Genomic DNA, 12,870 nt, shown 5'->3' with positions numbered 1-12,870 from the left:
GAGGTTAGCCTAAGTTCATTGCCTCCGCAAACAGCTTAACTCGCCGCTGTGTATGGCGGAGAGAGCATTTGCATTTATTACTGGAATTATTGGCGAGAGGGGCGGAGTGGTAGGAGGAGGGGGGGGGTTTGGAGGGATGCGTGGGATGAGCGGTGGTGGGTCGCAGAGAATTCGCAAACAAAGCCCTGTGCACGGAGCCTGGCAGTGGGGGGGGGGGGGGGGGGGCTTTATGCCACCACCGCCCCCCTCCTCCTCCGCCTCCACCCCCCCCTACCACCACCAACTACCCCCCACTAACCCAACCTCATACTCGGGGCTTCAAATCCGCTCTCAGCGGGAGGGGAGAGAGAAATGTATAGCCCAGCCACAGCACGCGGAACGACGCTAGCGAGAGGCAGAAGACAGCGCGACGCGCTACGAAGCTTGCGGTGGACGTGCACAGCAACTTTGCGGGGGCCAACTTTGATGTGGCATCTAAAGCACCGTGCGCAATTGTTCAACCACGTATGTGCGCCTGCGTTTACATCTATATAACTCTTTTTTTTATTTGACCAGGTAGGGGCCCACTGAGCTGTATAGCGCCTTTGCAGAAGTGGCCTGGCCACGCATGAAAGCTCAACGAAAGTGGCTTTTCTCGTGGAAATTCATGACACCCGAATGCTTTGAACGCATGTTTCTAAATGTGGAGGAGAAAAAAAATCCCAGGCGACCACGGGGAGAGCGACATGCAAACTCCAAATTTACAGGCGTCAGGGTCGGGATCGAACCCACGCACTCCTTGTATACCAGGCGAGGTAGCTAACATCTCTCCACCGTAGCGCCCTGTAATGGGGGGGCGGTAATGTAGTGGTTGACGCACTGCGCTACGAACTCGGTAACGCGAGTTCGATTCCCGCTAGCGACAGATAACAGTGAGAGCGAAGATTTGAACCGGTCCGAGCCCTCCCCTGGTGCCGTGTGTAAACATCAGCACTGGGGAGACAAAGGCGGCCTGGCGTGATGCGGACCGCCAGATGACGCCAAAAGGCACCGTGAGACTCGGCTCTAAGGAAAGCTGTCTCGGGTGTGGACCAATCATTTTCAAGAACAGTGCCACATACATTATCAGAGTTGTGTTTTTTGTTTGCATTCCGACCGCAGGTATTGTGGTCAATGCAAACATAACTCCTTGCAAAAAAAGGTGTCAGTTTTGTTGCCAGATAAAAGGGTAAAAAAACAAATATCATATTTTGCTACTGACAAAGGAGGTTCCAATGGAGTACACATATGCTAAAAAAAATACGATAACAATTTATAAACTCCGTTTTAAAATATTTTATATTGCAAAATACTATTTCTGCATGTAGTTGACAATGATTATGTTAATGAATGTATAATAATGCGTATTACCTACTGCAAAATAATGTAATTTTATTTGACGTGGCGCATACATATGTATGTTGAACTTCCTTCGCATCACTCATTGTTTTTTTTCGGTAAAGTCACGTATGTAGAAATACAATAAAATTACATTAAAACAATTTAATAAAATTACATTAAAACAATGTAATTTTATTGTATTTCTACATACGTGACTTTACCGAAAAAAAACCAATGAGTAATTTTATGAAGTCACTAAAGCTTTAATTTCCTTCGCATGGTACATATCTCACCCGTGCTCATCACGACTGATGTGTATTTCACTCAGTCACACATCCACTGCATTACCGGACATGCCAACGTGTATACAGTACTGCTTGTTCTGGTTTACAATGAAGACTTTGTGTACAGCAGTGTAAACAGAATAAGTACGTGACACTGCGTTGACATCGGTTCACCGACCAACGCTGTGTGTCTCTGGCCTCTCTACGCGCTGTATCACGGGCCCATTACCCGAAACGTCGCCTAATCTATACCTTCGTTTGCTTCTTAAAGCGGCGTTATTGACGATGTATTCATCAAGAGTGTGAAATGGTTTCAACTAGCCTTCGGGGTATATGACTCCATGAGAATCGCTGTGTAATCATCATGGTTATTATCAGCAGCCAGGGTCAATCCACTGCCGGATATATAACTATATTATCGGACAGACGATATTGCAATAGATGATATTCTCACATATAAAAAAAAACCGTCGTCACTATCTTATATGAGGCAGGGATTCCCAAACTCCGGTCAGCATAGCTCCACCACCACGCTGCGTCTTTCCCCATTCAAATACGAATCAACTCGTTCCACTGTGCACACGTCTGATGATTGCTAAACACGTGCCACGTGGCGCCTCTAAGCAATTAACGCTGCTTTCTGGGTCACGTGGAACATGCGTGTGCATACACACACGTGGAACACGTGCACACGCACATTGAGATCTCAATCTTAATTTGAATTGGGCTCTGTTAATGCATACAGCGCTAATTGGTTAGCGCGTCACGTGGCACGTGTTTAATAATCATCGGGCGCGGGCAGCGTGGAACGAGTAGGAGGAAATTGGTAAACGCGGAAAAGATGGAGCGTGGGAGTGGTGGCTGGTAGCGAGGGCTGGATTGTTGAGAAACCCTGATTTATAAAATCTTAATTTCTCACTCGATATTTCGGACGGAACGCTGCTATAGGCTTGACTTGGAGTCGGAATTATCGGCGTAAGGCACTACAACTCAGAGTACAAGGGCACGCATATCAATAACAATCCTATATCACGCGTATCCCCATATCCGTTTAATAAAACGGACGTGTTTTTAAAAGTCGCATGGGGGAATATGGCAGCGGCACGGCCAGAAAAAAATGAATCTGAACGGCGTTGCGAACTCGGGAAGAAAATATAGCAGTGCCGTCTGGTGTCTGTTGTCTTACACGATCACGGCTCGGGGCTTTATCTCGTTCGCCGAGAGGCAAGGGTGCGAGGTGCCGGCCTTCGTACAGTCACCGCTCTGTTTGTATTCGTAAATGCACCCTCTAATAATCATGGTAATAACCACGACTCTCACCTTAACCTCGAACCCAGCGAAAGGGAAACGAGATAATTCACGACGGAGATAAGGGCACTCGAACGAGGAGCCAATCCTACTTAGCAGCACACGGAGGAGGAGGAGGGGGGGGGGGGTGCGAAGGTGGAGACTGCTCGATTTGCATTTGTCGTTCGGCACGATTTTCGACGTTTCGCTCCGCGTGCTGGGAGTTTATTTAAGTGACAGGGTTGAATGGGGGCGTACAACCCAAAGAGCACACCGGGAGACTGATTGGTGTGTGTGTGTATGCACGCTCGTCTCGGGGATTGGGGTGGAGCGGTGGCGTAACGGTTAGCGCACGGCCCCAATTAATCAGTAAGCAGTTTGATTCCGGGCCAATGTTAACAATAGTGGCAAGTGTTATGAAAACTGTTTCCTGGACTCTCCACTCTTATTATGATTATCATGCCCCTCGATAATACTGTTCCTATCATGGGACCTCCTTTTGCCGGTACCAAAGATGAGAATAGGTTTTCCCCTTTTTTCTGGCAACAAAACAGGTGTTGAGATATATTCTTGGTTCTTTCGGTAAAGTCACATATTTTTTAAATATTTGTATTATTTTATTGTTTCCCTTCTACGTGACTTTACCGAAAGAACCAAGAATATGAATCCCTGCAGTCACGAAAGCTTTAAATCAAAATTTAGGTGTTGAGATGTTAAAACACCAAACTGGAACCTTTTACAAGGAATCATGTCTGCATTAACCACTTAACTTGTGGTCAGAATGCAAACAAAAAACGTACTCTGATAATATATTGCCATTGTCTTTGAAACTGGTTGGTCCACACCAGAGACAGCTTTCTTTCGAGCCTATAGACTCAAACGGTGTTAGACCAGAGGACGCCAACAGGCTTCAGTTTGGTGTGTAACATCTTAACACCTGTTTTGTTGCCGGAAAAAAGGGGAAAACCTCTTCTCAATACTGTTCATCTGAGCCTTGAGCATTAACGACCAACCCGGGGAATCGTAGAGGTGTCTTATTATGGCTCTATGAGCCTCCTGAATTATCGTTGAGAGATAAGAAAAATCTAAATGTGCTTATTCTTGAGACGCATGAAGACGACATATACAGTACATTAAAATTGTTGTCCTAACGTTATAATGCCCTGAGGACAGTTAACCCCTTAGTGCCCTTCACTCTGGCTCCATTACATCTTGGGCAAACAGCACAGAGCGGAACGAAATCTAAAGCAGCCTTTGTCACTTCCAGTCAAAACAAACCTTCACAAAAACGTGTATTTATTGACTAAAGATGACTGAACCATTCGAGAGACAGCCTCGAGGCTCAGTGAGTCTTGCCTGATTAAATATATGGCATTAACATGATTAGAATTCGTATCATTGCCAAGTTGATATTTTTGACATCGAGGTTGCTGTGCACATACCCAAACGTCCAAATCGTCAAGCGGCCAGCAACAAACAGAACTGCAGTTTGCGATGTTATCCGTGGTCGGGAATCGAACTCAGATTGTCAGGTTCACTGTGCAGTGCGGTTATAATTGCCTAAACAGTGGGACTTTTCGCTTCTGCGTTTGGCCTATAATAGTTGTACAGTGTGTTGAACTTCTTTCCCACCGTACATAGCTAACCGTTGCTAAGCGGAGGTGCGGAGGAAGGACAACAAACAAAACACAAAAAAAGCATTTCTAGTGAAATGTATTTTGAAATCTGGGTTTAAAAGTGCATAGCTCCAGTGGCTTCCTAACATCGGAAGGAAGAGACGTTCCAGACGGTCGCAGGAGCGCATCTGAAAGCGCGCGATGCGGTGGCCACCGTCTTTGTTCGATGGCCATTTAGCCAAAAGTTGTTACTGCGAGGATGGCCGGAGTTAGCGTGATGGTTTATGCTCCTTGATGAGATCAGCAAGGTATTGTGGTTCATTTATGATTTTACGGCAAGCACTATTGCGTGTAATGAGTGCGACCTTGTAATGTATTCGTTTGGCAGCTGGAATCCAATGCAGGTCGGCGAGCACCGGACACACGCGGTCGGATATTCCGGTACCCGTCACGACACGTCCCAAGGAATTTTATACACGCCGCAGCTTGGCAAAGTCTTTGTGCCAGACGTCCAGTAGAAGAGTGTGAGTTGCAAGAATCGAGCCTTGTCGATACCATGCTGCCCGCCTCCGTGTTGGCTACGTGGCGACTCAACGGTGGTCGATCGTGTCGTAGAGAACCCCTCCTCCCCCCCACCCCGTTAGATAGAAACACGCCCGAGAGGAGGGCCCCACCGCGGAGATGGAGCGCTGAAAGCAACTCGTGCGCGGGACCCAGATGGATTGTTCTATCGCGGGGCCACGAGGCACGGCAGCGAGCTGTGAAGGCCTTAGTCCCGCTGTGGATATATGCACGCTTAAGTTTCGAGTTCATTTTGTTGAACCGGGCCAGAGAGTTCACTACCCACCTGCAGGACATTCTCGATCGCAAGAGTGACCTTTATGGGGCGTCAGTCGGACAGTAGCGGGACGATGAATGCTATGGAGAGTCCCAATGGGGTCATTTGGGGGTAATTTTCTAATCTTGACAAATTTAGACAATTGATGATGATGATGGTCAGTTGAATGTCGCCAGTGATCTGCGAACGTTCCCCGAATGGACGGGGCGCTTGTGCGTGGCTCTGCTGGAGTCGGCCACACCGTTGAAAATTGCCGTCGGCGAACTTGAATGTGAAGTGGAAATCTGCGCTTTGTGCTGCTGTTGGATGCCTATGCAGAGGCAATATCGGACCAACCGGCCGAATATACCTCTGGTGAAGCCACAGTGAGCTCGTATCAGAGCGCACCTTGGTCAATGCGTGCACGTGTGTACATTCAACAGCTCTTTTTTGTCAATCCACTGCTGGATGAGCGTGCCCCCCTCCCTCCGCCTCCTCAAACCCCCCACCCAATCGGTGTCGGCCGTGGGGGTTTGTTGGGCCATACTTCACCACTCTGGTCAGCGTAGGTTTGAAGAGGATGGGGATACTCCAGCCCAGGATCGGTTTCGGTATCATTCGCCAAGGATGGTTAGCCGTGGGCTGGAATCGAACTAAGGTGGCCGGGTTCACAGTGCAGTTGGCCTAATAACGTTGGCAACTCTCCATCCTCGTGCATATTTCTACGCATGCTTAAAACAACAATAGATGAAGGAATATTTCACAACTTAAAACAGAATACGTTGACGATAACTTTACATTTCTTCGGATTATGGGTATTTACAATCAATGTATTGCAGGATTTTTGTTTACAGAAAGCCCATTGGCTCAGAGGCCAATGGACCGAAACATAATTTTACTGACAATCTGAGATCCTGTTGGATTTTGTAGTTTAATAATACAAAAAAATATCTGCATGGTCCACCAACCCTGGCCTCCAAAGCACTGGATAACAGCCGCACGTATGGATGTCATTCACAATTCCCCCCCCCCCCACCGCGCCTCCAGGCAATGAACCTAATTGTCGCTACTCATTTCAAATAATTCCAGCTGGCCCTCAGAGGCCAACCTCCCTGTTCCTGATGACGACCGCTTGTGTTGCGATCGAAACGTCGTGATATTTTTATTCACTTTATTTTTTTATTATTTTATTGTTATTATTTTTTATTCCGTCTACGTGACTTTACCGAAAAAAACAGAGAATATTATCACAGCACAGGTTGAAACTTTAGAAGATGATTGGTAGCGCCTCTCGTGGCACGGCAGGGGCCATGCGAAATCATCGCACGCCATCGCTCAAGCGAGGAACGGCATTGCTTCCCGCAATGCGTGCGCTGTGAACGTAACCATGGACATTTTAATCGCCGTTCCTGCTACCTTAAGCATGGTTCACGCACGTGCTGTGTACACCCGGAGCGGAGCGGTGGCGCTGTGATTAGCGCACTGCGCTGTGAACTCGACGGTCTCAGTTATATTCGCGGCCGCGTCACCATCAGTGCCCCCCACCCACCCCGCTCTTGTCCAACACGCCTTGACCAACGTGGTGAAGTATGGTCAAATCATAACTCCCTCGACCAACGCGGCGTGAGGAGGCCTTTATCCAGCAGTGTATAGATCACGGCTGATGATGGAGATGACTGTATACGCAATCACACGTGTTATAACTCAACGTAGCTTTGATGGGAAATTATGAAGCAACTATTAAGGCGTTGGTGTAATAACGCCAAGGCTGCGCCTGGAGGTACAGGTATGGGAAGGCCTTCATCCAACAGTGGATAGATTGTGGCTGATTTTGACTGAAACACAATCACGCGCATGTGCCATGACGTAGATTCGGGTGGTCACAATTACTCTCACTCCTAGCCCCTCCCGAATCCTCATCGATCTCCAAACAGCCAACGTCTCTTCCATATTCCGTGCCTACAAGTTGAGTTATGGGGAGAGCTTCATCCAGCGGTGGATAACGTCACGGTGTCAAGTGTAATACTTCGGGGTTAATTCTAGATTTGAAGCTTTCGTGACTTCAAGGATCCATACTCTTTGGTTCTATTCGGTAAAGTCACGTAGGTAAAAAATAAAACAACAAAAATCACGACGTTTCGGCCACAACACAAGTAGCCTTCACTTCGGGGTTAGTTTGAAGGCGTCGGGGGTCCACACGGGGTGATTTGCCCCAGGCCCCGCAACCTCCCTACGCCTGAGATGAATTCATTCAAAAGTCTGCGGTCTAACGCCTAACTCCTCACCCCACCCTCCACCCCCACGCAAACCCGCCCGCCCGCCCGCCCGCCCGCTGTGCCCGCAGGTAAAGGTATGGTTCCAGAACAGGCGAACCAAGTACAAGAGGCAGAAGCTGGAGGAGGAAGGGCCCGAGAGTCCGCAGAAGAAGAAGAGCTCCCATCACATCAACCGGTGGAGGCAGGCGACCAACCAAGGCAGCGGCGACGAGATAGACGTCACGTCGGATGACTGACACGCAGGCAGTGACGTTCCCCCAGCCCTCCGCACCCCCGGGAGGAGACGGAACGCTCACACGGAGCGCTGTACGCGGAGAGCGATAGAGAGACAGAATCGACGCCGCCGTGCCCACACGGACTTTGCAAGACGCGCGTCCTGCTCGCAATTTCGCAGTTCTGCGGAAGCCTCGTTATCATTGTTATTCTCATCGCTCGTGAGACGCGCGGCTGTGGACAATTCGTGGTGATGTTGTTTCCTATTGCGAAAAAAAAAAGCCGTACCGGTACCGTTTATTCATGAGACACGCGTGCGTCCCGCGAGCGTGGTGGGGGGTTGGAGGAGAGGGAGGGAGTGAGGATCAAAGCAACAATTTCCCGAGTCGGGCAGATGGGGGCAGTGTGTGATACGCGATGCAGCAAACAGAAAACAACAACAGGAGCAGCAGCCACCGTCCGCCTGCAATTACCCACCAGGGAGATGTCAAGAGGGAGAGCTAAAATGCCTTGTTGACGCCAGGCGCCAGTTGGAGGCAACATGCGTGCATTACATACGCACCGTTAACGCATACGCGCGTGTGTGTGTGGGGGGGGAGCGGTAGTGTAGCGGTTAGCTGCGCTTAGGACCCAGCGACCCGACTTCGAGTCCCGTTCACAACCAATAACCGTGGCGAACATTCGAATCGGGTCTGCGTCTCGTCCAGGCCGACTCGCCATCGAATGAGTAGCCTGGTGTGGTGTGTAAATATCGCCACGGGGAGACAAAGGTGGCCGGGCGTGGTGCTGGCTGGCCACCCATCCTCTCGCCTTCATAGGCGCTCTCTAAACATAACTTGGCACCGCATGACCCAGCAGCTTCTGCTTGGCCGGATAGAGGGGGCTAAACGGGCACGGCACGGGCTCGAGAAGAGATATGGAGTGATGTGGTACAGAAAGATGTGGAGCTGATTGGACTTGCCGATGACTGCTGCCAGCGGTGTCAATATCGGTCAATGTATCACGGAGGGCGGATGGGCGACGCTCACAACAACGAATGGAGCGCCGGGCGGATAAAACGCAGCAAGTTGGCACAGTGTGGAGCGCTCAGGTGGCGCATTTGCCAGCCATCTCAATCAGTCACCCAATGGCACCTGGGTCGCTCCCGTGACCTCCTGCAGCCAGAGAGCCTTCGACACACTCCACGTGGCCTCGAGGTGTAATACCTAGCCCGTCACAAGCGCCGTTGTGACGCCATCGCCGCTATTGTGGCGAACGACGGTTGTTGTTGTTGTGTGCGTGGGATCGATGTGGCACAGCGTTATAAAGCGAGCGCGCCTGGCTGAGATCTGTCGAACCGCACGCGCGCGTGTGTGTGTGGTTCTTATATTTTTGGTTGCCCTACGGCAGGGATGGGGAACCTTTTTTCTGCCAAGGGCCATTTGGATATTTATAACATCATTCGCGGGCTATACAAAATTAACAACTTAAAAGTTAGCCTGTTATATTTGGTCAAACATTTAATGAACTCACCCCTAATGTGATGGCTGGAACTGTTTCTCTTTGGTGAGGCGTGTGGTGATGTTAGCCGGTGTTGATGATGTTGCTACTCGCAACTGCTTTGCCAGGTTTTCTCCTAGATTTATTGAATTCCGAGTCCCGCCTGCGGTTGCCTTGGCAGGGCCACACCAAATAATTTCGCGGGGCCTTAAACGGCCCGCGGGCCGCACGTTCCCCACCCCCTGCCCTATGGAACCGTGGTCACGTCGAAAGAGGAAAAAACTTTGTGAGGCGCTGCTCAATTAAGCGGAACGTTGCAGGCCCGTGAAAATCTGGAGACATCGACGCGGGTTCAAAGGGAAGGAATACAAAAATATAATAATAATACTCTTGCAACCTGTTCTGTGAGCAACGTTGTCCAAGAGTCGTGCGCGCGGATTTCGAAGCGTCGCATTAAGCGGCCGATGATGTCCCCCAACTCCTAACCCTTCCCAAAATGAACCCCACGCAATCGTTTATTGTTATTATTGTTATCGACGCCGCCATACGCGCGGCGAGATAGGTGTTTTGCTCCAAGTGGATTGTAAAGATAACACGAGATAAAATTATTTAAGTCCGTTTTTAATAAATTGTACATACGTTATACTGTAACTTGCATCGATTGTTTACGAACCTGTGTTTCCATGTCAGAGTTAGGTCTATCTAATTATATATGTCGACTTTTGCCTGTGATGTGTGCAAATATTAAAAGTACAAAAAAATAAAGTAAATGATATTGTGCATGAAAGCAACCCCCACCCCCGCCCCCCACAAAAAAATTCCCCCTCCACCCACTCCCTCACCCCTCCCCCCAAATCCCCCCTGCCCCCACTCCCTCACCCCTCCCCCCAAATCCCCCCTGCCCCCACTCCCTCAACCCTCCCCCCATCCCCCCTGCCCCCACTCCCTCACCCCTCCCCCCATCCCCCCTGCCCCCACTCCCTCACCCCTCCCCCCATCACCCCTGCCCCCACTCCCTCACGCTTCCCCCCAAATCCCCCCTCCCCCTGCCCTCACTCTCTCACGCCTCCCCCCATCACCCCCTCCCTCGCCCCCTCGGTTAGAGAAATCCCAGATGACTTGATTTTTTGATGATTTTTTTGATTTAAAAAACACTCCGCGACCTTTTTTTAGTGTTCGACGTCCGTTTGGATTCGCGACCTCATGAGTTGTGTGGACGCGATCGATTGTCATCACAATAATTTATATGGGCTATTGGCTAACGAATTTAAAATAAAGACTATACTTGTTTTTTTATGTATTTATATTCGTTTGTATCTGTTGGTATGCGTGGTGCTGACTTTTGCGTGGTTTTAATTCGATTAGCTCACACAGATGTACGGTATATTAGACGTTTCAAGTATACGTTTAATAGATACGTGGCTTGATCCCACGCGTATATTAAACGCACTTGGGATCGATAAGCAACTGAAGATCTCTGCACCGGGGATGGGAAAATGTAGCATGAAAAATCGACGGGCTAGCAATGCAGTCACTATAATAATTCTAATTTAGAAAGCGCATACCATTCTAGGATCTTAATGCACAATGCATGGCAAGCAGGAATCAAAAACAGAACCAGGGGGCAATCGACCAAACCGAAGAGGGAAGGCCACTTTAAAGAGATGGGGGTTTCCAAACCACACTTAAATATATCTCACAGACTCTGATTGCCTGATTTCAAGTGGCGAGGCGTTCCGTGGCTTGGGTGTCACGCGACAACAAAAACACCGATCGCCAACAGAGCGCAGCCCAGACGAGATGGGTTTGGGGAAGCGCTACCCAAAGCGCCTCTTCGACGTCGTTTCCTTTTCAGGAAGCTTCAACAAACTCGCGTGGGAGAGCCGCTGGATACGCAGCCCGTGCGCCGTGGCTTTTGGATCGCAGCATTAACTACGGCGAAGAGAGGGGGGGGGGCTGAGGAGGGAGCGGTGGCGCAGTGGTTAGCGCACTGAGCTAAGTACCCAGATGATCAGAATTCGATGATTCTATTCCAGGAAGCAGCGGCTAACATTGGAGGCGAGTGTTACCTCAATCGGCGCTGGGCACACCTTTTAACGCACCTCCAATGAGCACGGTTGGCTACGTATCAATAAGCAGGTATCGAAAAAAACCATTGGTCCAATGCTCCATCCTACCCGCCCGTATTTGTCTCTCGACGTTCAAAATCGATTATTTTGTTACACGTCATCGGCCACACGGCCTTCCGCGAGTGCATGAATATAATACAAATGTAGCCGGCCAACGACGCTGGCCTTTAACGGCACTTTGCAGGGAGCCACGAGGCATTTTATTGGCGGCGAGGCGCGTGTGAGCGCACGGAGGGCGTGGAGAGAGATACAGGGAGAGAGAGGTGTGGCTTGGACTCTGTAATTGTTTATAACATGAGTCGATAACATTATCAGTTCGAAACTTCACCACGGCTGACGTCAGTCGCGAATGGCATAACAAGTGGGGGGGACACGGGGGGGGGACACACGGGGGAGGGGGGAGCAATTGCGCAATGGTGAGCGCACTGCGCCGCGATAAGGGGTCGTCCATAAATGACGTCCCGCACCTAGGGGGGTCAGACATTTGTGACGATGTGTGACGAGGGGGGGGGGGTGAGAAATGTGACGTCACATCAAAATGCGCAACTTTAAATATATATAGACAACACGTTCTACTTTATTAAATATACTTTTTAATGAAAGTTTTCTCCTACAACGCCAGAGTGCAGCGGCACATTAAATACGCACTACAATGACAATAGTTCAAAGCGATTTGAAGCATGTTTTATTTTAGGAGGGGGGGGGCAGAGCTTTGTGACGTCATATTTGAGGGGGGGTCTGACTTTTTGTGACGCCGTGTGACGAAGGGGGGGTGGGGGGCAAAATTCGTCTAAAATCGCGTGACGTCATTTATGGACGGCCCCTAACCCAGCGAACCTGAGTTGCATTCCCATCCACGGCTATCATCGGTATCCGAACGGCTCCTGCCTAGCGCGACTTGTATCAACCCGCGCCAACCAGTGCGGTGACGCAGGGCGGCCCTACAGCTGACTGGCCACGGGAATGCCTCGGATCGGCGTGACGAGGACCGTCATCGTCCTTCTGGACACGTCGAGTCTGCAACCGGAGTGTTAATAACACGGCACCTTTTGTTGTTGTTGTTGTTGTTGCCAGTGTCAAAGTATGAAAAAGTAAGAATAGGTTTGACCCTTTCTGGCAATAAAACAGGTTGTGCAACAATACCAGTGTCCGGTCAGTTGTGTGGCCACAAGTGACGTCATCGCATCTACCCAGCTATTTAAGGAAAGAAACAGGAGGACTCATCCACAAATCTGGCTGTCGCCTGATGAAGCTAGTTGTGATTGCTGGCGAAACTTCGTGCTCAGATTGTAAATGTTGTGGCTTGGCTCTCCAACACACCGGTGTGCTGTACTAGTGACGAATTGGCCACGTTCTGTTTACGTGACGACCCTTACTAGTTGGCCGTGTCGGGCGGTGGTGGGTTTAACG

The 12,870-nt window shown here is 49.7% G+C and overlaps 1 protein-coding gene across 1 annotated transcript in view; it reads left to right on the top strand.

Annotated features, from left to right (window-relative positions):
- The window catches only part of LOC103091798 (homeobox protein EMX1), a 32,335-nt gene extending 21,708 nt beyond the window's left edge, over window positions 1–10,627 (top strand). Inside the window, exon 4 of the mRNA XM_032952150.2 lies at window positions 7,708–10,627. Within this exon, the coding sequence (XP_032808041.2) occupies window positions 7,708–7,875 (168 nt within the window). The 3' untranslated portion in view covers window positions 7,876–10,627. The remainder of the gene's footprint in view (window positions 1–7,707) is intronic.
- The last annotated feature ends 2,243 nt before the right edge of the window (window positions 10,628–12,870 follow it).

This window comes from Petromyzon marinus, chromosome 11 (assembly GCF_048934315.1).
Source record: "Petromyzon marinus isolate PM22_M1 ecotype Great Lakes invasive population chromosome 11, UKy_Petmar_22M1.pri1.0, whole genome shotgun sequence".
Lineage (NCBI taxonomy): Eukaryota > Metazoa > Chordata > Hyperoartia > Petromyzontiformes > Petromyzontidae > Petromyzon > Petromyzon marinus.
The sequence above is the reverse complement of the archived record's forward strand: the minus strand, read 5'-3'. Positions and strand labels throughout refer to the sequence as shown.